Here is a 23,289-nt window from a genome sequence, read left to right as displayed (position 1 = left end):
GCCAATACTTTTAGGCACTGTCAGTAACCACAAGGTTTAGCATAATGTACAGGCTTGGCAAGGCAGCCCAGACTCTGGAGCCTGACGACAGGTTTTCGTGTGTTGCTGAGGCACGCCTTCTTAGTATTCCTTTTAGGATTTCATTCTCTGTCATCTATAGCATGTCCCTACTTGTAGATGATGCTGATTTGCTCAGATATCATTAAAGGATCTGCAGTTATCTTAACAGGAAAAACAGCCCATTTCTTGGGTAATGTGTGAGACATTGAAGAAAATCCTTAGATGGTTGCCCATCACTGACACTGCTGGAATCTTTGCCAGCATATAGTACCTTGAGTCCTCTGACTCTCCAGTATAATAAGGTAATGTCCTCCCTGTGTTTACCCTAGTGTAGAAGACCTGAGTCAGGTTAGCAGAAAAGCCTCAAGGCTTTTCTGTCTCTGGATGGTTTTCTCTGCCTCATAAAGAGGGAACAGTTTGTGTTCAGGAAGTGACTTCGAGTCCGTGTCAAAGGATCCATCAGCCTTTCTAATCAATTGCGCTTTTTAAAATTATTTTATTTTATTGTTGTTCAATTACAGTAATCTGCCTCCCCCCATCACTCCCCTTCCACCCCAGCCATCTCCATCTCCCTCCCCTGATTCCACCCCCACTTGGTTTTGTATATGTGTCCTTTATAGTTGTTACTGAACACCTTTCTGTCCATTATGCCCCTCCCCACTCCCCTTCGGTTGCTGTCAGTTCTTTATTTTCATATGTCTTGTTCTATTTTGCTCACTTCTTTGTTTTCTTGATGAGGTTCCACTTATAGGTGAGAGCATACGGTATTTGTCTTTCACCACCTGGCTTATTTCACTTAGAATCATGCTCTCCAGATTTACCCATGCTGTTGCAAAGGGTAAGAGCTCCTTCTTTCTGCTGCAGAGTATTCCATGGTGTAAATAAATGTACCATAGTCTTTTGATCCACTCATTTACTGATGGGCACTTAGGTTGCTTCCAGCACTTGGCAATTGTAAATTGTGCTGCTGTGAACTGATCAATTCAATTTTAAAGGGAAACAAAGTAATGAACCAATATTCCATCTATAAAAATTATTATTGGTGGAGCAAATTTTGTGACTCTGCTCCTTTGCTCACAAAGTACACATACTTTGAAAGAGTTATCCCACCACTTCACATCAGAAGAAAGTAATTTACAAAGACATCTGTGTGTCATACTTCATGTAGTTTGTGACAGGCTTTAAGGCAGCAAGACCACAGAACATCAGATCTGTCTTTAATTTTTGCAGAGAAAGTTCCATGAGCTGGTTTGAGAGAAACAGGAGTTTAACAAGACCCCTGCCAAGCTACTCCTTACCTCATTTACCTTAAAGGACAAAAATCTAAACAGGCAAACTATAATAGTCTGCAACAAAACTAGTGAGGCACAGATAAGTGCGGGAATTACTATTAGGATGCAGAAGGGAAATATAACCAGTTTGTGCCATTAATGAAGGTCAAGTAACCATTCTTTGGGAAGAAGTAATGCTAACTTTATCAATAGCATTCCACTAAAAATATAAAAAAGAATAATCACCAAGATACCATATCTATTAAAAATATTTGTTTTATTTTAGAGTTGAACTTCAGTGGCTTGTCTTATATATGTTTTCATAGTGCAATTTTAAAATCTTATTCTTTTTAACCTAGGAGCTGTTTCATCTTATGCATTAGAACTTAATTTGACAAATGCAGAAAAAGCTACTTGCCTTTATGCAAAATGGCAGATGAATTTCACAATACGCTATGAGACTACAAGCAAAAATAATGTAAGTATTTTTACTTTTCTTTGAATTTTATAGCAGGAATTTAATTCTACTCTTTTTCTTCTTTACCTATATTTATTCAAATAAGATTTCATATGTTAACTGACCTAACACGTAAATTCTGTGAGTTTTTTAAACATTGGTACTTGACGATATTCTGACTGGTGTGGAAAAGAATACTTTAATTCATTGGTTCTTTGAAGTGTTTTTTGCAGTTGCCTAAGGGCAAATGATCTGAAGACTCTATGGTGTCCTAACTACCTCTGTAATATTTTTAACATGTACTAACATCAAAGCTTGTTCCCTTTTTAATAGCTTGTCATTAAAAATCTTCCTCTTTGGTAGTACTTCTCAATCCCTTTGCCTTTTTATTTTCTTTTAGTTAAGGTCCTGCTTTTATACAACCTGATTTTTAAAAAAAAACCAACAGAAGTTCAGGCCAGTTTTCCTTTTCCTTTTAGACATAGTACATTAATTTGTGCAGAGGATTGCTGTGTAGGTAAGGAATCTGAGACTGGTTTACACAGCAATCAGACAAAGGGAATCCTGGCCATGGCGGATGTGTGTTGTAAACTGTGAGTGGCACATCCTGTGGAAGTGCTTGGTGCTCATTTCTGCCTGTGTGTTCCTTGCCCCCAAAGTTCTTTTCAACTCCATGTCTTTTATGTATGTCTGTGTGTGTGTGTATCCATATGTATATATTTATACTTATATTACTATGTATTGGGGTAACATTGATTAATAACATAAGCTTCAAGTGTACAAAATTATACTACAACATCTGTATATTGCATTGTGTGCTCACCACCCAAAGTGTAGTTTCCTTCCATCACCATGTATTTGACCCCCTTACCTCACTTTGCTCTCCTCCACACCATTTCCCCTCTGATAAACACCATTCTGTTGCCTGTATTTATGAGCTTGTTTTTGTTTTGTTAGTTACTTTTTATTTTATATTCCATATATGACTGAAATTTTATGGTTTTTGTCATTTTCCATCTGACTTATTTCACTTAGCATAATGCTGTCAAGATTCATCCATGTTGTCGCAAATGGCAGTATTTCATCTATTTTTATAGCTGTGTAGTATTCCATTGTATATATGTACCACATCTTCTTTATCCAATCATCCACCAATCAAACTTCTTTTTTCTTTTAGAAAACTGTAACCATTTCAGACCTTGACAATGCAACATACAATGGAAGCATCTGTGGGGATGATCAGAATGGTCCCAGAATTGAGGTGCAGTTTGGATCTGGTTTCTCCTGGACTGTGAATTTCACAAAGCAGGTGTATACTTACTCAATTGAAAGCATCTCATTTTCCTATGACACGAAAGATAGCACAACATTTCCTGATGCTAAAGAGAAAGGTAACCTTAATACTTGGATTTGTGTTATGTTCTCTTGCTGTTTATTAGTAAAAAATGTGAACAAGTTAAAAATCATCTTTATGCACATCTGTCTTCCTGACTAGAATGGAAACTTTGTTTTTTATCCTCTTCACCTCCATGTACATACAGCACAGTGTTCAACACATCAGTGATATTTGCTGTACTTTGTACCATATAGTACCCTAACTGTATTACGAGCAGCATCTCATTTAATCCTTCCAGTAAACCTGAGAAGTAGATATTGTCCCAACTTTACAGGTAAAAAAAAATGAGGCTTGATGATACTACATGATTTTCCCAAAGGTCACACAAGCTATTAAGTGGGTGAGCTGATGTTTGAACTAAAATCTGTTGAGCTACAGAGTTCACACTTAAGTGTTAGTGTTTATGTCATTCCATAGTGGGCACTCAACAAATGTTGCATCGATGAGCAAATACTTTACTAATATCTATTAAATGTGTACAAGTTCAGTAACCTGAAACCAGCAGAAATGCTTCATCTTCAAATCTTTTTACCATTTAGATAGGATTTTGACTGAAAGGTAAATGATGATTAATTAAATGTAAAATGAGTAGATTCAACATTTGCTGCTATTTTGAGACAATTTCAGGTCAAAACAAACTTAGGAAAAGCATTAGCAATTAGGTCACTCTTATAACTACTAGAACTGAAATGAGATTAAAATATTTGAAAGGCATGGATAGTAGAGATTTTCTTTGAGTTAAGGATATAATTCTCTACTTTCTTCCCCCTCTGTTGAGATTACAGTTAACAGGTGTTTGCAGTTGCTCAGCAGTTCTCACCAATATTACTTCATTGTGACCCCAGAAACAACTACACGTGCTTCAGTTACCTAGACCTGGGGATAAATGACTCATTTATATATATGGATATCAAAAGATCATATTTTAAAGACCCAGAAGTAGCTCCTACCTTTTGCAACAACATGGATAGAACTGGAAAGCATTCTGCTGAGTGAAATAGGCCAGGTGTTGAAAGACAAATACCATATGATCTCACCTTTAACAGGAAGCTAAACAACAAAACAAACAAGCAAGCAGAATAAAAACAAAGACACTGAAATAGAGAACAAGGGGACAGTGACCAGAGGGGAGAAGGAAGGGAAGTTAAGGGGAAAAAGGGGGAGGGATTTGGAGGAACAAATAGGAAGGACACAGGGACGAGAACTAAGGGGGGTGGAAATGGGAGGGAGGTGGGGAACACGGGGCGGAGGAGGCTGGGATGGGAGAAATAGACAAAAAACTGTACTTGAAAAATAACTAAATAAAATAAAAAAAATAAAGACCCAGAAGTGAATGTGCTTATATAAAACAGGAGGTATCACACATTGAGACTTGGAAATCAAATCCTAGTTTTCTTTTTATTAATCTCTTAGTTTGAGAGGATAACTACAGCAAGTTTGTTGTGGGATATCTTATATATTTTAGCTTTGTGCCCTACATTGTCTTTCAGAACTAGTATAAGATTTGCTCCTCATTTTCAAGGACCTTAAAAACTAGTTGGAGAGGCAAAGTGAAATTGTTGTTTTTCAAGCAATATGGAAAAATTGGAAAGCATTGAGATCCATGTGAATTTGTTGTTGTTGCTTGTGCTTGGGGGGTGGAGGGCACATAAATGTTTTCTGACAATGTCAGAGCTCCAGACTCATTCAAAGTACAGAGTGCACTTTGCATTTGGTACATAGTCTTAAGCCCATCTGTGCAGTGCAGACCTGTGGTTAAGAGACCGGATTTAAAGTGCTCTCACAAGGGGGTCCTGATTAAGGAAGAGCAAAGAGGCCATTGCTGGGTAGCTCAGTGGGTTACAACATTGTCCCAATACTCTAAAGTATTGAGTATTGATCTGAGTTTGATCTCTGGTCAGGGCACATAGAAAAATCAACCAATGAATGCATCAATAAGTGGAACAACAAATCCATCTGTCTGTCTGTCTGTCTCTCTCTCTCTCTGTCAAATAAAAAAAATTTAAAGGGCATAGAGAAAGGAGAGCTCATTTTGTGTTGGAGAAGTAAAAAGTAAGACCTGAGCTGAAACTCTCATAATGTAGAATTTGAATAAGCAGAGAACTTTGAGCAGGGTATTTCCAGCAGGGGGAAGCATAGCATGTGCAGTATTAAATAGAGAGCCCCCTGTTAAAATAGGGGCTGTGTATATAGCAGAAACAAAATCAAGTTGGCTAGGTGGCAGTGGGTCTAACTTATAGGCAGCCTTGGAAGCCAAGGAAAGGCATTTAGCTTGATGGGGTGGGCACTGGGAAACCATTTTAAGTTTATAAACAGGAGAATGATGTATCAAAAGCAGAAGCAGTAATTTATAAAGAATGTCCTCACAGGACCGTATGTTTATTGATTTCAGAGAGAGGAAGGGAGAGAAACATTGATTGGTTGCCTCCCATATGTGCCTTGACCTGGCATCAAACCCACAACCTAAGCATGAGCAACCCAGCCAGAGCAGGGGGGATGCTTTTTTTTTTTTTTTTTTTTTTTTTTTTTTTTTTTTTTTACTACTAGCAGCTGTGTAATATTTGAAACCATTTGGAATTTAAAAGGACTTCCTTAAATGGAGTGTTGATGGTTTTTGAAATAATTTAGTGGTTTCGTTTTAGGCATCTGATCATTGAAGTGACTTTGAAACTACCATTTTCTTTAATTTTTTTTCATGATTAAAATACAGAAAAGTACAGAGAATAATATAACAGGCCCGCATGTGCCCATTACTTAGAATTAGTAAATGCCATTGCTTTTCATTTGCCCCATATTTTTATTTAAAGAAATAAAATTTTACACTTGAGGTTTCCACTGTACCCAGTCTCCAGAGCCATTTCCACCCCTGCCTCCTGAGAGGTAACCGCTCTTGTGAATTTTGGGGTTTAGCCTTCCTATCTATGTGTTTATACTTGACTAATACATATGTCAACATGTATGTTCATAAACAATACATAGTTTTAAAAAAGATAGTTTTATAGTTTAATTCCAAACTTTCTACACCTTGTTTTTTCACTCTTGTTTTTGACGTCTGTGTATATATAGTGAGTTCATGAATCTGTTCACTTACGGTAAAGATGAAAACAGTTTTGGAGAAAAACGTTCGGGTTCATTGATTACAAAATTTTTTTTCCTTTGGCCATTAGGGGGTGCCAAGGCAGCAATAATTGGCTGCCTTGCTATGTGATGGAGAGGTGCAGAAGGCAGCCTATATTATGGACCTTGAATAATACCTTCCTCCCTTGCTGCTTCTCAAAAAGAAACTAAGCCATTGTGGTGGATAAGTGTGATCACCGTCTTTTGAAGTTTTACTATAGGAATTATAATAAATACTCTGTATAGAATGGCTATAACTTACTGCTTTCACATTCTGAAGATTTCATGAAACGGAATAGTCTTTCAGTTCTACCCAAGAAGAGGCTCCATGGGCTCGTGTAGTTACTGTAACTTACTTTGGGATAGTAGTATAAAAAGAAGGATTCACTATAAAATCCTTGATTGATGTATCTCTCTTCTTGTTTTGTCACTGTCCTGTTCATGCTACCTTACATACATGTTTTCAGTTTGGCCTCTTTGCTTTCTTCCTACTGCCCCTCACCATCTTAGTTGAGGCATCCCCCTTCTTTCTTTTGATCTTAACCATGCCATCAGCCTTCTAACTGGTTTTCCTCTTAAGTGATTTAATATTTTCCTCCTCTGTCTATCCTTTACAGTTTTGCTATCTCCCTTAAAATGAGTTATATATGTGCTGTTTATACCCAGCTTTAAAAACAAGCTGATCTTCCATTGCTAACAAAAATAAAACCCAACTATCCTGTCTCCCGATCAGATAAGATGCTTCAGGGTGTAACTACCTGCAGCTTGTCTTCCCTTCCTAAACCCCATTATGTCTTTGCTCTTATGCCCTGTGTTTCAGCCACAGTGAATCTGTTGTTCCCTGAAGATGCCATGCCCTTTGTCACTTCAGGGATGGGGTGGGGCAGGCAGACAGAAGAGAAGAAAGTCTAATATATATTTGTATTAACATTTTTCCTTCCTTCTTGAAAACAGCTATTGTTAATTTTGTTTTACAGGAGTGTTTACTGTTTATGAACCTGTGACATTCAGAATTCCATTGGATGACATCTTTAGATGCAATAGCATATTGACCTTAGAAGGGCGTGATGTTGGCCAGCACTATTGGGATGTTCACGTACAGGCTTTTGTCCAAAATGGCACAGTGAGCACGAAAGGTGACTACCTAAATTGTATATTTCCGTACTTGGGTCCTATTTAAGATGAGTATACCAGGTAGCTTTAGTTGAAGTTGTTACCTGAAAGTATGCATGTTTTAAGACTTGTTCATAGTTTACACTAGACTATTTGTAAAATTTTTACAAATAGCAATTCTTATTCTTATGGAATTTGTAATTTTAAGTTTATAATATACCTGTTGTGGAATGGTATTTTAAAATGCTCTACCCGTAGGGTTTTCAGCTGATCCAACCTACTCTTTGTTTAAACAAATCCTCAAATAGTGTTGTAGTTGATCCTCAGCTCTTTTGCTTTTGATGATCAAGACAGAAGCATAGAAATTAGATTTCTGGGTACTAATCTTGAATTTTATTCATGGGTTTTGTAACTTGCATATGACTTTATGGAAATGTCATAATTTCTCACTCACCAGTTCTGGGAAACTACCAACACTTTCGAAAGGAGGTTTGAAATGCCTGTGATTTGCTGTAGGGGTAACACAAATAAAAGGTTCATTTGTATTTAAATCATTCCATGATTTCTAAATGTTCTTCTGGTAAACGGTATCCTTCCTTATAGTGGTGGCATGTGAAGAGAAGAGGCCTTGGTTGGGGCAAAATGTTTTCAAACTGAAATATCTTATATTCATGTAAGAGGCAGGTGAAATTCTGTGGGAAGAAAGGGACTTAAGGTTCTGAAAAGATGGGTGTGCGGCCGGCCATGTGTGAGTAGAATATAAAGCATTTGGATGTGTCTGAAGCCTGTCTACTGTGTCCTAACTCTTAGACATCGTCTGCATATGAAGCAGAGTTTGAGAGCTCTGTGTCATTTACTTAAAAATATGCTATGAAGGTGTTCCCTTCCCTCATTTCAGACTTTATTGTGAGAAATAGTTTGCTTTTCCGTGGCAACTTACGAATTAGGAAAATGTCTACTTTAGTTTATTCTGTCCTTTGTTTGTAGAGTTTCTGTGTAAGAAAGATAAACCTTCAACCACCATGGTGCCCACTGTTCCCACCACTTTGCCGTCTCCTACTACAACACCTACTCCAAAGGAAAAACCAGAGATGGGATCCTATTCAGTTAAAAATGGCAGCAACACTTGTCTTCTGGCTGACATGGGGCTGCAGTTGAACATAACTCAAGATAAGGTATAGTTGTTTATATCACTCACGATAAAGTATGGCTGTTTATTTTCATAGGTATATTCTATTCGCATCTCCTTTCAAACCGTATATGCTACATTCAGCTTAAGAGTAGTGTTACTAGAATAATGGCATTTAAAATGGAGATTTAATGTTGACTCATTGAGTTTTGATGACTTTGGAGTTACTGTAATCGTGAAGAGTTACTGTAGGTTGATCTGTGGGAACAGTGCTGCTAGCTATCTATTTCTTCAGCTGTTCAATAGCTTGAATCATACAGATATGCTCAAGTGCAACTTTGAATTGCAGTGTTCCACTGAGGATACAGAAGACGTGGCAACAAACAAATCTCATTTCCAGAGTCCCATGACTGAAACAAGCCAGAGAAATGGCTCTTATGCTCCATAAAATAAGTGTATTTGCATTTGGCTTACTAGAAGCTTCTCTCTTGTTTTTCTTTTCTTTTTTTTTTTTTTGAGTCATCTGACTCATAGCTTGAAGGCCTATGCCAACTTTGTTTGAATGTAAGACACCATAAACCTAGGTATTGAGGCAAAAGGATTTTTTTTGTTCCCCACTAAAGTTGGTCTTATTAGGAATGTAAGGTTTTCTTGTTGACATTTATGATGAATCTCTATCCTTCCCCACCTTGTTCCCCTAAAGGTTACTTCAATTATTAACATCAACCCCAATACAACAAACTTCACTGGCAGCTGCCATTCTCAAACTGCTCTACTTAGGCTGAACAGCAGCAACATTAAGTATCTTGACTTTGTCTTTGCTGTGGTGAGTAATAGATTTTTTCTAAAATTAGATTCATTCTCTTAGAAACATATCTGAAAGTAAAAATAGGTAGAGAGTGTGTGTGTGTGTGTGTGCGCGTGTGCATGCATATGGGGGGATATTTAGCTCTATTTTCCATTTCAACACTACTTAATTATAGAGTGTAGTCCATTGATTGCTGTTAATCCCTCAGGGTCACCTCAGTGGTCTATGGGCTGGATTCTTATATTAATGTTGGCCAATTGTGGCTATTTTGCTCTTATGTAGACCTTAGGGTAGGAGCAAGAATTAGCCTACATAAAAAAAAAACACTTTCTAATCTTTCCATATATATAAAGTGTATATGGTGAGGTTAGAAAATATATTTACTACATATATAAGATATATAGAAGATAAAGTAATATCTACAGTGTAATGATTTTTCTATTTTTTAGAAAACTCTTGTTTGTGTACTATAATATTTTATGCTTTTTGGAAGCTATACTGTTTGTAATAGTATCAGTAATAACAGCAAACATTTATTGAACACTTGGTATGTACAAGGCTCTGTTTTTGTTGTTCATGCTCATGTCAAGGCTGAATCTGAAACAGAAAGTTCCAGGTTAGGCATACTTTCTCTACTTTCTTGCTAGCATAAATGAATCATTGAGAGCCTTTATTTTTACCTTCTCAGAAGCAATTATTATCCCCACATTTTTGAGGTGTGTGTGTGTGTGTGTGTGTGTGTGTGTGCATGCATTCATACACGCATGTGTATTATAGCAAACGGGAATGGAAAAAGGGGGATAGTTATCAGTGATGGAAGACGTTGAACCACCAAAAGTTCTCAAATTAAGTTATTGTATAAGTGGGTAGAAAACAGTTCTGCTTTCAAATAACAATGGTATATCTAAGGGATGGGGAAATAGTCTGAACCTCTGATACAAGAAAAAGTTAGGTCTGTTATTATTTTGTATCTAAAGTTGGCTGCCTGAGTCTAAAGCCTTTTTCTCCATGGCCTATCTATGCCAAGAATTAAGGATTATATTAGACAATTATATTTTAGAAAGGATTACAAAAATCTCCCTTTTTCTAACATTCAAATCATTCTTCTGTTATAGTATGTATATGACCAGTGAATTACTATTAAAACCATCTAGTTATGCCTGTCCAGTTCAATGTGGTAACAGCAGGCCTCCGCAGACACATTCTTTTCAAGTTATTGCATGGCGATTATATTCTAGTCAATAAGAATGAGAAAACTAATATTGTAGGTTCGTTCCCTTTTGAGTGATTGAGTTTGATCTTTCTAGCTCTGGTAAGATACTGAAAGGCCCATGGTTTCTTCTGACTCTCATGTGGAAATATTAGATAATTACAACATTTAATTTGCACAGCAGACTACTTTAAAATGTAATCCAAGATAGTGATATTTTAACCATGCTCTAGGCACTTTGAAAATTCAGGGAACACCTGTAATGTCACCACAGCTGAGTGGGATACATCCTACCTTCAACCCTGTCACAAGAGTTCTTCCTAAGAATTTATTGAATTCGAGTGTGTTATGCACAGGATGCTATTGTAGGATAAAAAGGTCTGTGTTCTTTTTTTTTTAGAAGGCCTGTATTCTTTTTTAAAAAATTTTAAAATATTTTATTTATCTTTAGAGGGGAAGGGAAAGAGAAAGGGAGAGAAATATCAATGTATGGTTGCCTCTCTTGCATCCCCTGCTGGGAACTGGCCTGCAACCCAGTCATGTGCCCTGACTGGGAATCGAATCATGATCCTTTGGTCCATAGGCCTGTGCTCAATCCGCTGAGCTACATCAGCCAGGGCAGAAGGCCTGTATTCTTAAGGTGACCACAGTTTGGTGGCAAGGATAAAAATGGACAAATAGTTACTGTTTTTGTGGGAGGCCTTGAATGTCATGCTGAGGCTTTTGACCTTGATTCTGTGGTCTGCAGAAGGTGCATACAAAGTGGGATGAGTGCTTAACCAGAGGAAAATACAAGGTGCTGTAGAGTATAGAGGAGAGGGAGAGGTTAATTCTGGCTGGCGGTGGGTCAGGAAGGTTTAGTGGAAGAGATGACATTTGAGCTAAAACTTCAAGGATGGGTCAGATTTTGTATATTAGGGGAGAAAGTGCAAAAGTACAGGTTACCCATGGATAAAGGAATACAGTCAAGACCAGCCAGGAAAATGAGGCATGTAACATATTTAGTGAAAGATAAATGTGGATCAGTAGTTGGGATAGATTGTGGAGAGCCTTGGGTGCCAAGCTGAAACATAGCCCAGGCACAGGGGAGATGAGATAAGGTAGTCAAATATTTTTTTTATGCTTCCTTCTGAAATTTCTCAGAGTCTGTCCTCTTGTTTTCATTCCCTACTGCCTTTCCCCTCATTCCAGCCTGCATTACCTCTTACCTAGACTGTTCAGCCTCCTTAACTAGACCCTCTACTTCCTCCCCTCCCTTAGTGTTCTGTGTCAGTTTAATATTCTTGAAGCACAGCCTTTCCTGACAGAAACCTTCAGTGGTTCTGTTTTGCCAGCAAGCTAATATCTAAATTCCCTGGCAGGGTAGTTGTAGCTTCTCGCCCCGCCCCACCATTGTGCAAGGTAACCAGCATATCCAGCTTCGTTTCCTCCTCATGAATCTCATGCTTCCCTCACCCTGTTTCCCCATATATAATCCAGTGAGGTAGGAGAGTGTGGTAGTAACCAGCACATGGGCTCTGCAGCCAGACTTCCTTGGTTCAAATCCCAGCTCACTGACTACTAACCATATAGCTTCTGGGGAAGTTACTTAACATCTACTCACTTTGATTACCACATCTCAAAATAAGGTGTTGTAATTATTCAGTGAGCTTCATATGTAAAGGTTTAAAAACAGTGCTTAGCATTTAGTAAATTCTCAGATTTCAGTATACTTGTGATTACACTTATCTTCTACCTTTACTATTGTTGTTACCCTCTTAAATATCCTTTTCTGCTTGTTTCCTGATTGAATTCTACCCAATTCAAATGGCCCATCCCTAAGCTTGCATCACTTTTGTTCCTCCCCTAGTTTGAAGTAATTTCTCTCCATTTTAATTTTCACAACTTACCACTTTCTTTTTGTAACACGGTTATTATTTTGTGTGTGTGTGTGTATTTATATATATATATATATATATATTTATTTATTTATTTATTTATTTATTTATTTATTTTTTAAAGATTTTTATTTATTTATTTTTAGAGAGAGGAAGGGAAGGAGAAAGAGAGGGAGAGAAACATCAGTGTGTGGTTGCCTCTTGCACGCCCCCTACTGGGGACCTGGCCTGCAACCCAGGCATGTGACCTGACTGGGAATCAAACCTGCAAGCCTCTGGTTTTCAGGCCAGTGCTCAATCCACTGAGCCACACCAGCCACAGCTATAGTACATACATTTATTTAAAGTTATGTCTGTTAATGTTTTTTATATCTGAATTTGGTTTCTTCAGTCTAAAACCTTTTTTTCCCTCTATGGAGGATCTATGCTGAATAATTGAGGATTAGAGCTAATTGTATTTTGGAAATTTTACAAAAAAATCCTCCCTTTTTTAACATTTAAGTCATTTTTCTGTTATAGTACATACATGACCAGTGAATTAATACTGCATTTCAAGAGCCACTGGAACATTCCAAGACCCCCAGGGGATGCCTGAAACCACAGATAGTACTGAACCCTATATAGACTATGTGTTTTCCTATACGTACTTAAGATAAATTTAATGTATAAGTTGGTCACAGTAAGAGATTAACAACAATAAAGAATAAAATAGAACAGTTAGACTAATATACTGTAATACAAGTTATGTGAATGTGATTTCTCTCTCTCCAAACACCTCTAATTTTCCATTTAATATTTTTGTACTGTGGTTGACCGCACACAAGCAAAACCATGGAAATTGAAACTACAGAACACGAAATTGGAAAATGGGAACTACTGTATTTATCTTCTTTGGCAGATTGCAAACATGGTGGCAGGATTCAAGTCTGGTTCATTTTGCTAGCTCCCTTGAGCACTTCATATGTTACTTTGTACATACTAAGCTCTGACATAATTAGAATGACTGGCTAATCAGATGAGTGCTTCAGAAAAATAATAGCAGTGAAGGAACGACTGAACCGGAGAGGCTGAAAGGCAGAGAGCTCTAGATAAGAGGCTATTATGATCCAGGTTAGAAGTGGTGAGGGCTTAGCAAGTGACAGCAGGAATAAAATGGAGGGAATGAATTGTCTGAGAACCACATGACTACACCTCTGGTCTAAGGAATAGGAAACAAAATGCAGAGGGAAGGGGTTTCTGTCACGTTTTCAGTTCTCTTGGTTACAATTTCTTCTACTGACCAGGTCTAATCTATAGTATTTTTTATCTTTTGGTTAATAGTATTAGATTGTTTTACTTCTATAGATTATAATTGTACCTATATGCAGTAGTAATGTGTTGATTAACTGCAAACTCTTTTTTAAACAGAAAAATGAAAACCGATTCTATCTGAAGGAAGTGAATATCAGCATGTATTTGGTTAATGGATCTGGTAAGCAAATTATTGGCCTTGGGAAAAAGAGTGTGGGTTAAACTGAAAGAGGAGAAACCATGATTGTCTTGTTACCAAATAGTGCCTTTTTAAAAAGATGTTATTTATTTGTTATTTTTAGAAAGGGGAAGGGAGAAAGAGAGGGAGAGAAACATCAGTGTGTGGTTGCCTCTTGTGTGCCCCATTCTTGAGACCTGGCCAGCAACCTAGGCATGTGCCCTAGACTGGGAATCAAACTGGTGACCCTTTGGTTTGCAGGCCGGCCCTCAATCCACTGCACTATGACAGCCAGTGCTAATTAATTTATTTTTAATATTTCATGTACAATTGTCTCTATTACCCCCCTACTATCCCCCCCAAACATACCCACTTCCCACCCTCTATCCAACCCCCCTTTGGCTTTGTCCATGTGCCCTTTATATATGTTTCTTGACAACCTTCCCACCCCCCATTATCCCCTCTCACCTCCCCTCTGGTTACTGTCAGTTTGTTCTTTATTTCCATGTCTCTGGTTCTATTTTGCTGGTTTGTTTGTTTTGTTGATTAGGTTCCACTTACAGGTGAAATCGTATAGTATTTGTCTTTTACCACCTGGCTTATTTCACTTAGAATCATGCTCTCCAGATCCATCCTGCTGTTGCAAAGGGTAGGAGCTCCTTCTTTCTTTCTGCTGCATAGTATTCCACCGTGTAAATGTATCAGTTTATGGGCACTTAGGTTGCTTCCAGCACTTGTCTACTATAAATTGTAGTAGTGAACATTGGGGTGCATAGACTCTTTTGAATTGGTATTTCAGGATTCTTAGGGTATAGTCCCAGCAGTGGAATTGCTGCATCAAAAGGCAGTTCCATTTTTAGTTTCCTGAGGAAATTCCATATTGTTCTCCACAGTGGCTGCACCAGTCTGCATTCCCACCAGCAGTGCACTAGGGTTCCCTTTTCTCCACAACCTTGCCAGCACTTGTTTGTTGATTTGTTTATGATGACCATTCTGACTGGTGTGCAGTGGTATCTCACTGTGGTTTTAATTTGCATCTCTCTGATGGCTAGTGATGTTGAGCATCCTTTCATATGTCTCTGGGCCCTCTGTATGTCCTCCTTGGAGAAGTGTCTGTTCAGGTCCTTTGCCCATTTTTAATTGGGTTATTTGTCTTCCTGGAATGGAGTTGTGTGAGTTCTTTATATATTTCGGAGATCAAACCCTTGTCCAAGGCATCATTTGCAAGTATATTTTTTTCATATGGTTGGTTCCCTTTTCATTTTGCTAATGTTTTCTTTAGCTATGCAGAAGCTTTTTATTTTGAAGTCTCATTTGTTTATTTTTTCCTTTATATCCCTTGTTCTTGGGGACATATTGGTGAAAATACTGCTGCGTGGAATATCTGAGATTTCTCCTGCCTTTGTTCTCCTCTAGGACTTTTATGGTGTCACAACTTATATTTAAGTTTTTTATCCATCTTGACTTTATTTTTGTGTATGGTGTAAGGTAGTGGTCGAGTTTCATCTTTTTGCACATAGCTGTCCAGCTCTCCCAACACCATTTGTTGATGAGGCTATTTTTACTGCATTTTATGTTACTGCCCCCTTTGTCGAATATTAGTTGACCATAGAGACTTGGATTTATTTCTAGGCTCTGTATTCTGTTCCTTTGATCTCTGTGTCTGTTCTTATGCCAGTAGCAGAGTGGTTTGATTATTATGGCCTTGTAATATAGTTTGATATCAGGTATTGTGATCCCTCCTGTTTTGTTCTTCTTTCTCAAAGTTGTTTTAGCTATTTGGGGTCATTTATGGTTGCACATAAATTTTTGAAATGTTTGTTCTATATTTGTAAAATATATTATTGGTACTTTAATAGGAATTGTGTTGAATCTGTAAATTGTTTTGGGTAATATGGACATTTTGGTGATGTTAATTCTTCTAATCCATGAACACAGTACATGATTCCACTTGTCTGTGTCTTCCTCAATTTCTGTCTTCAGTGTTGTGTAGTTTTCTGAGTACAGATCTTTTACCTCTTTGGTTAGGTTTATTCGTAGGTACCTTATTTTTCTTGTTGCTATATCAAATGGGATTTTTTGTACTGATTTCCATTTCTGATATTTCACTGTTGGTGTATAAAAATGCCTTTGATTTCTGAATACTGACTTTGTATCCTGCTGCTTTGCCAAATTCACTTATTAGGTCGAGTAGTTTTTTGGTGGAGTCTATAGGATTTTCTATGTATACTATCATGTCTTCTGTAAACAATGACAGTTTTATTTCTTTCTTTCCAATTTGGATGCTTTTTATTTCTTTTTCTTGTCCAATCGCTGTGGCTAGGACTACCAATACTATATTGAATAAGAGTGGTGAAAGTGGGTATCCTTGTCTTGTTCTTGATCTTAGTGGGAAAGCTCTAAGTTTTTGCCCATTAAGTATGATGTTGGCTGTAGGTCTCCCATGTATGGCCTTTATTATATTGAGGAATGCTCCCTCTATTCCCACTTTGCTGAGTGTTTTCATCATAAATGGATGCTGTACCTTACCAAGTGCTTTTTCTGCATCTATTGGTATGATCATGTGGTTTTTCTTTCCTTTTGTTTATGTGATGTATTTCATTTATTCATTTACAAATATTGTCCTTGCATTCCTGGAACGAATCCCACTTTGATCACAATTTAAACTCAGTAACTTAAAACTATAGTATTCTATATTTTGCAGTGTATTGTATTTTTGAACCATGGTGTGTAATAGTTAGGGATATGACTGATTTTTAGACTATAGAAACATCTATAGAAAGAGAGATGGTGAATAGAATTAGTAGGGTGATCACATTGTAAGGTATAGAAATATTGAGTCAGTATATTATACGCATGAAACTAATATACCTAATATAATCTTGTATACCAAGTATACTTAAATTTTAAAAAGAAAAAAAGGAAAGATAGGGAACCTAGTGATTGGAAGAATTGCTTTTTGTGGGTAGAGCCTGTACTCCAAGCTCTTTATACTTCACTGAAATATCTTGAGGACTGTCCCACTTTTTGTGTTGATAGGATAAAAAGTTACTAACATATTTTTTCCTTTAAAGGTTTCAGCTTTGCAAATAACAATCTCAGCTACTGGGATGCCCCCCTGGGAAGTTCTTATATGTGCAAGAAAGAGCAGACGGTTTCAGTATCTGAAGCATTTCAGATAAATACCTTTGATCTAAGGGTTCAGCCTTTCAATGTTATAAAAGGAAAGTATTCTACAGGTAAGAATCAAGTGAGTTTTATTAATAATTGATGGTTTACATTGACTTTTCCTTTGAGTCATGGAAACTTTAAGCAATGACATAGAGAAGTATGAATTCACCTCTCAACTCCGATATAGAATTCTCAAAGCCTTGGGCAAGTTGTGTCACTCTATATTTGGCCCATCATTGTGCTCAAAATAGATTTTTTTTGTGATCTGAAAAACATTTACAACAAAGTTCTTAAGAGCTAAATACTGATAGAAGCTTTAAGTGAGCTTTACTTAAGGTAGGGGTGCCCCCACAGTTTTAGTTTGTGGGAAGGATGGCACTTGGAAGCAGCAGCTTTAAGTATCTCTCATCTGCCTTGGGGCCATCTTCTAGCTGGAAACATTTTCATACTCAAATAAAAGCAGTTTGGTCATGTTTTGCTGAGACAAAAGATTGAGGTACCAAAGCCTCCAGTATCATAAACAGTGTTTTGGCCAGCCAGAATGATCTGGAGAGTTTTAAAATCATGTGCCAGTGTGAATGAGTCTTTCTGAAGATCTACTCATTCCTAATGATGGTGTTTCTCAGATTTTTATTTTTATTTATTTATTTTTAATTTTTTAAACTTTTTTTTGTGTTCAAGTACAGTTTTCTGCCTTTTACCCAAACCTTTGTGAAGGGCTAATTACAGTGTGTTTATATTAATATTAAAGATGTATTTGGCATTACAAGATTAAAATTTGCACAAAGGAAAAAATTCTTTAATTGACTTGTCCTTTTTAACCATTTACTTAAAATTGGGGGTTTGTGGATTGTAGCTCTGCTGAACACAGCCATTCCAGTCATCTACATCCACAGAATTTTTAACAATTAATTCCATGGTTTAGAAGGAAATGTAAAAGCTGTATTTAAAAGTAAATATGCTTTGTGTCATTCAACTACTTTTGCAGTAGTGCTGAATACCTAGCCTGGCTTGGTTAGGTCAAAATAAAGTAGGCTCTTCACCTTACCATTAATGTGACGTGAGAGGCTAATCACACTTAAAAACTTTTTCAAAAAACTCTTTTCCCCTTTTGTCTGTTTTTCTTTTTTACTTCAATTATTTTGACCCTTTAATAGTTTTCTCCTTGAGTCTTTATCCGGTTCCTCTATATTATTACCTTAATTTTAGATCCAGATTTGTGTTCAGAATTTAAAATCACTTGCAGTTTAATATCAGCTCATGCTTGTATAGCTAGCTAGTCAGCTGTAACAAGAGAAGAGCTCTGTTCTTTCTCTAATTTGAAACTGGTTTTTATGTATGTAGAATTTAAAATGTCACCCAAATATACAACTTGTAATACAGGGCTGGGCAAAAGTAGGTTTATAGTTGTGAGTACATGAAACACAGAGTTTAGTAATTTGTATTTTTCCATATAAACAACTGTAAACCTAACTTTGCCAACCCTTGTACTGATTGATAATGAATGCATCATCAATAATGTGAGGTTAGGCTCTTGACTCTGGGTAACTTTAAAAACAACGCATTAGTAATACTTGACTATATAGGAGGAGGAAATACACTTGCAGTAAGGTAAAAGGGTGTTGATTGGATGTTATTGGATCACATTACTCCCGAGAAATAGAATAAATAGTCCCTGTGGACTGCCAGTCCTGACCAGATGGATAAATGTAATAAACATATTCAAATTAGGAAGAGGTCCCAGTTTCTTGACTTTTGCAGTCACTCAAGTAATGTACTCTGTGTCAGGGATCTGTATACTTTTCTGTAAAGTCCCAGACAGTGTTTTAGGTTTGAAGGCCATATGGTCTCTGTCACAATTATTCAACTCTGCTCTTGAAGCATGAAAACAGCCATTGGTTTCTTTTCAACCATTTATAAATGTTTAAAAGCCATTTTTAGCTGGGCCAATTTGGCTCATGGCCTGTAGTTTGTCAATCTGTGTTCTAAGGGATTTTAGAGCCAGCCTGTCCTTTCTAATTCCATGATTAAACCTTCCTGATCTGGTCCCAGTGTCCCAAGAGGCATTCACTCTACCACTAAGAGGTTCATCTGACTATATGAAATGGGTTAGATTAGCTCTCTTCATGTTTGATAAAGTAATACTCCTGTTTTGCAAAGGACTTTGAATGTAAATAAATAAGCACATTCAAACATGTGTGTTTACTCATAGATATGAGTATATATGTATTCATATATATTAACATATATACATATACATAAATGAAAGGACAAGTAAGTTTTAGGATTTTAATTCTAGAGCTATCTATAATTTTCTGTAGCTTTATCTTTAAAATATACCTGTCTCAGTTAAAGTTGAACTTGTAAGAGCATTTCTGACTTTTGAATCAACATCTTTAACTTTTAAACATTCTTTTTTTTATTATACTCATTATTTGTTACACACTTTCTCTCACCTACAGCCCAGGAGTGTTCGCTGGATGATGACACCATTCTAATACCAATTGTAGTTGGTGCTGGTCTTTCAGGCTTGATTATCGTTATAGTGATTGCTTACCTAATTGGCAGAAGAAAAAGTTATGCTGGATATCAGACTCTGTAACACTAATCCATATGTGATCTCTGTTCCAAAATAATAAAGCAAGTACAAGTTCCAACATGCAATACTATTCAATTTAAGGTATATTTAGTTGTAGTTCTGATCTTAGAACCAGTGGTTTGGGGGGTTTTGTTCTTTAATAAATGCAAAGACATCAAAACTATAAACTATAAATTGGTCACATGCATTTGGTTTCACCAGCCAAAGGATTTGAATCTGCTATTTCTACAGCAAAAACATGTACAAAATCACCTGGATTATAAGTTCTATTTTATTGGGTTGAATTAATGTTTCAGTATTTTTACTTTAGATGTTCTGACTAGAAATATACAGTTTAGGGAGAACAGTTTTAAAAAAGAGATTTGTTTTCTTGCATGTGGTTGAATTGAGACAATACATCTACAATGGATTTGTACTTGCTCCTTTGCATTTTTTCTGTGATTTTGTTTGCAGGTTAACTTAGTTGCTTTGACATTGCTGCATATTTGACCTATGAGAGATATGCCAGTTTTCAGTAATCTAGTATTGTTTGTTCTTAGCCATGACTACTTTCCTATGATTTTTAAATACATTTGTATGTAATGTGGCTGTAAGGACAGAAGATACAAAAGCTTTCGAAATTTTAAAGTAGGTGTTAAGCTTATTGTTTAATCCTTTTAAAAAAGAACTGGATATTGCAGTCTTTTAAATTGCAAGATACGAGACTATTCCAGCTGGACATTTCAATCCATTTTCTAGGTGCTTTAGAGATAATTGCTAGGCAGTGCCAATTTTGGGCATTAGTCCTTTGTACCCATAAATTGGCCTCTACCTGCAGCGCTAAAGTTAATGTAGACTTCTCTTTAGACTTTCAGTATCCTTGGTGGCAGTAGTGTGTTTTATTCCTTTCTTGTGTTTTCTTTTCCTTAAAGAAGAAATGCCAGTATGTCCTAGAATTGTGATAAAGAAGAGCACTTCCACTTAAAGTAATTTGCATCTAACCCAAAAGTCTCATTCTTCTCCATTAAAGTTATTCTTTGTTTACAGCTTACATTGACTGCTACAACATTTACTAATTTGGCTTTCCCATTTAAATGGTTCTATGCTAATCAAAACTTATGTTATTATTGCTCATTATGAGAGAACCATTATTAATTCATGTATTTGTGTTCAGTTTTGTCCTCTCGAGATATGCACCAATTGTCCATTTACTGTACACCACCTAATGTTTGTACGAGAAGGCAAAACATAGCTTCATAGTTAACACATCAAATATTTTTTGCTGTTTCTAGATCTTTTTTTATTGGAATGGCTCAGCAAATATTTAGAAATTGTTAGTATACAGCCATATACCAAAGGTGTCTAAGTTTTTTTGGATGGGATATTATGTGTACCCCTATCCACTAGAAAATGTCTGGGTTCCAAAATATTATCAATGTTGAATTAATTTGGTAGTCTAGTTAAAACACACACAAACACATGTACACAATTGCATGTTAGTATGTGTATGTCTATAATTGCCTTTTGAGTTATATTGGAGTACTAACTATCTACTCTCACTTAAATTTGCTCTCTGTTTAGGGTAGCTTGAAAGTCTTACTGGCTCAGAATCAGATTCCTAATCAGCCTCTCTCCTAAAGCTACATTGAGCTGCATTGCCAGCTTAAGCACTTATTAAGGACTAAATATAAATCTGATTTTAAAAAAAATATTTTTTATTTAAATAGTATCTTAGTGTAAGAGCATTAACTTTAGAAGAATGGATAATGCTTATAAGAAGTAGACCTTAGATATTTCTCATGAGTCAAAACAAAACAGCTTCTTTAAAAAAAAAAGAAATTAGAAGCACAAGTGGATGGCAGTGGCTTAATGCTGTTAATATTTCTGAAAGTTTCTACATTTAACTATATACCTGATTCATACTAAAATACCTCTCATTAGTACTATTTTCTAGGAAATTTGACTTCATTGAATATTTTTTGTATTTTACATGGGCCAGTTTATATATGGTTATTTCCATTATTATTTCCTGTAGCCACATGTTCTTTGTACCTTTTGTAGCTTCATTTGCTTTACTGGGTTTATACCTTGATGGTCTAACACTATATGGTTCTGCGTGTTTTTCATGTTCGATCATTTGTATAAAGAAACTGGTCCATGTAAATACTTCTCATGTTTTTTTTCAACTGTCTAAGCCACTAGTTGATGTATGGTGTTTCTCTTTAGATATTTGCTTGTCCATTTGCTCAACATATTGCTTCTAAAACAAACAATAAAGATTGTTTTATTTCTTAAGGAAATTTGCTCATATTTTTTCCCGTTGGTTAAAGTCAAGGTGTGGTATGCCACATAATGACCATTTCTTCCAAAAGGAAAAACTTTACAAATGCTCTGTAGAACTAAATTATTTCTAAAATAGTCTGTTGTAGTATTACTATCTGGAAGAGTGGTCACATACATGAATCTGTACTGATGCTGGGCTGGCTACAGAGTAAGAATCACCTAGGAAGCTTGTTATAAAAATTGAGATTCTAAGCTCCATTGCTAGAGGATTTAATTGAGCAGGTCTGCGATGAGGTGCTTGGGTGCTTGCATGTGTGTGTGTGTGTGTGTGTGTGTGTGTGTGTGTGTGTGTGTGTGTGTGTGTGTGTGTTTAGAAGCTCCCCAGCTGAATCTGGTGTGTAGCCAACTGGGGGAATCAATGATCGAGAGTATTCATTTCATAGTAAAAGCATCAGAGAATTTTGTTAGACACTTTTCTCAACTCCTAAGATAAGTCTGATATTTAATATCTATCCATAGCAGCTGTATGTTGCAGCCATACAATCCAGGCTGTTGATCTGAACCAAAATAGGATTGTGTGCATTCTCTGTCTCAGATACCCTCAAATACTTGAACTTTAGTATATCATACACATACACACACAGATATAGCCATATGGCCCAGAACTTTCCTCTGGATTACCCAGTTAAACCATATGACTGCCAGTTAATTTCACAGCTTCCACCTCTACTACTAGCTACCACATGACTTCTTTGCCAAGCTGCTTAATTTCTGGGGTCTCTTAAAGCTGAGGGCTTTAAAAATCCCATTACTTTTTTTTTTGAGTAGTAGTTTTTCATTTCAGTGAAGATTTGAGTATATTTAGAAGGAATCTGATAAGCTCCTTGTTATGTATCAAAAACATACCTTATATACAGTGTAAAATGCACTGTCTTAAGTTTCTTTAATTTTTTTTTAGGAGGAATTCCTGTAAGACTCAGCTATTTCTAAGATTATAGCATTTCATCTCTGGTTAGATAGATAATGTTAAATTGGCTTGGGCTCATCTCTGTCCCTCCCATCTCCCTATCTTTTACCCTGGTAGCTAACTTTCTGTATCAGTAATTTCCATATTTTGTTTTTGAAAGTAGTGTACATAGACATGATACTAAATAGCTTCAACTGTCTTTTCACACTTTTCACATATTGATGTACTTCAGTTTGGTTATATAACTAAAAAATATATAATAAAAAAGGTGTCGCATAAGAATATGATTCCTAACACTGATTTTTCCAAAGAGACATTTAACACAATTGGTTTTTAAAAGGAATTTCGTTTTATATTTTGTTAAAATGTATGTCTCAGCTTTCC

The 23,289-nt window shown here is 36.4% G+C and overlaps 1 protein-coding gene across 2 annotated transcripts in view; it reads left to right on the top strand.

The window, feature by feature from the left end:
• The window catches only part of LAMP2 (lysosomal associated membrane protein 2), a 42,202-nt gene that overhangs the window by 8,545 nt on the left and 10,368 nt on the right, over positions 1–23,289 (top strand). The window contains exons 2-9 of one of the 2 annotated variants that reach the window (XM_037152088.2): positions 1,691–1,809; positions 2,966–3,179; positions 7,279–7,437; positions 8,402–8,589; positions 9,247–9,369; positions 13,846–13,909; positions 16,981–17,145; positions 19,540–21,955. In XM_037152088.2, the coding sequence (XP_037007983.2) occupies positions 1,691–1,809; positions 2,966–3,179; positions 7,279–7,437; positions 8,402–8,589; positions 9,247–9,369; positions 13,846–13,909; positions 16,981–17,145; positions 19,540–19,679 (1,172 nt within the window). In that variant the 3' untranslated portion in view covers positions 19,680–21,955. Of the gene's footprint in view, positions 1–1,690; positions 1,810–2,965; positions 3,180–7,278; positions 7,438–8,401; positions 8,590–9,246; positions 9,370–13,845; positions 13,910–16,980; positions 17,146–19,539; positions 21,956–23,289 lie in introns of those variants that run through there. The other variant, XM_037152087.2, reaches the window with a different exon arrangement.

The sequence above is a fragment of the Artibeus jamaicensis genome, unplaced genomic scaffold (assembly GCF_021234435.1).
Source record: "Artibeus jamaicensis isolate MK-2021 breed Jamaican fruit bat unplaced genomic scaffold, CSHL_Jam_final contig_240, whole genome shotgun sequence".
In the NCBI taxonomy this organism is placed as follows: Eukaryota; Metazoa; Chordata; class Mammalia; order Chiroptera; family Phyllostomidae; genus Artibeus; species Artibeus jamaicensis.
This window is presented reverse-complemented; position numbering and strand designations above follow the sequence as displayed.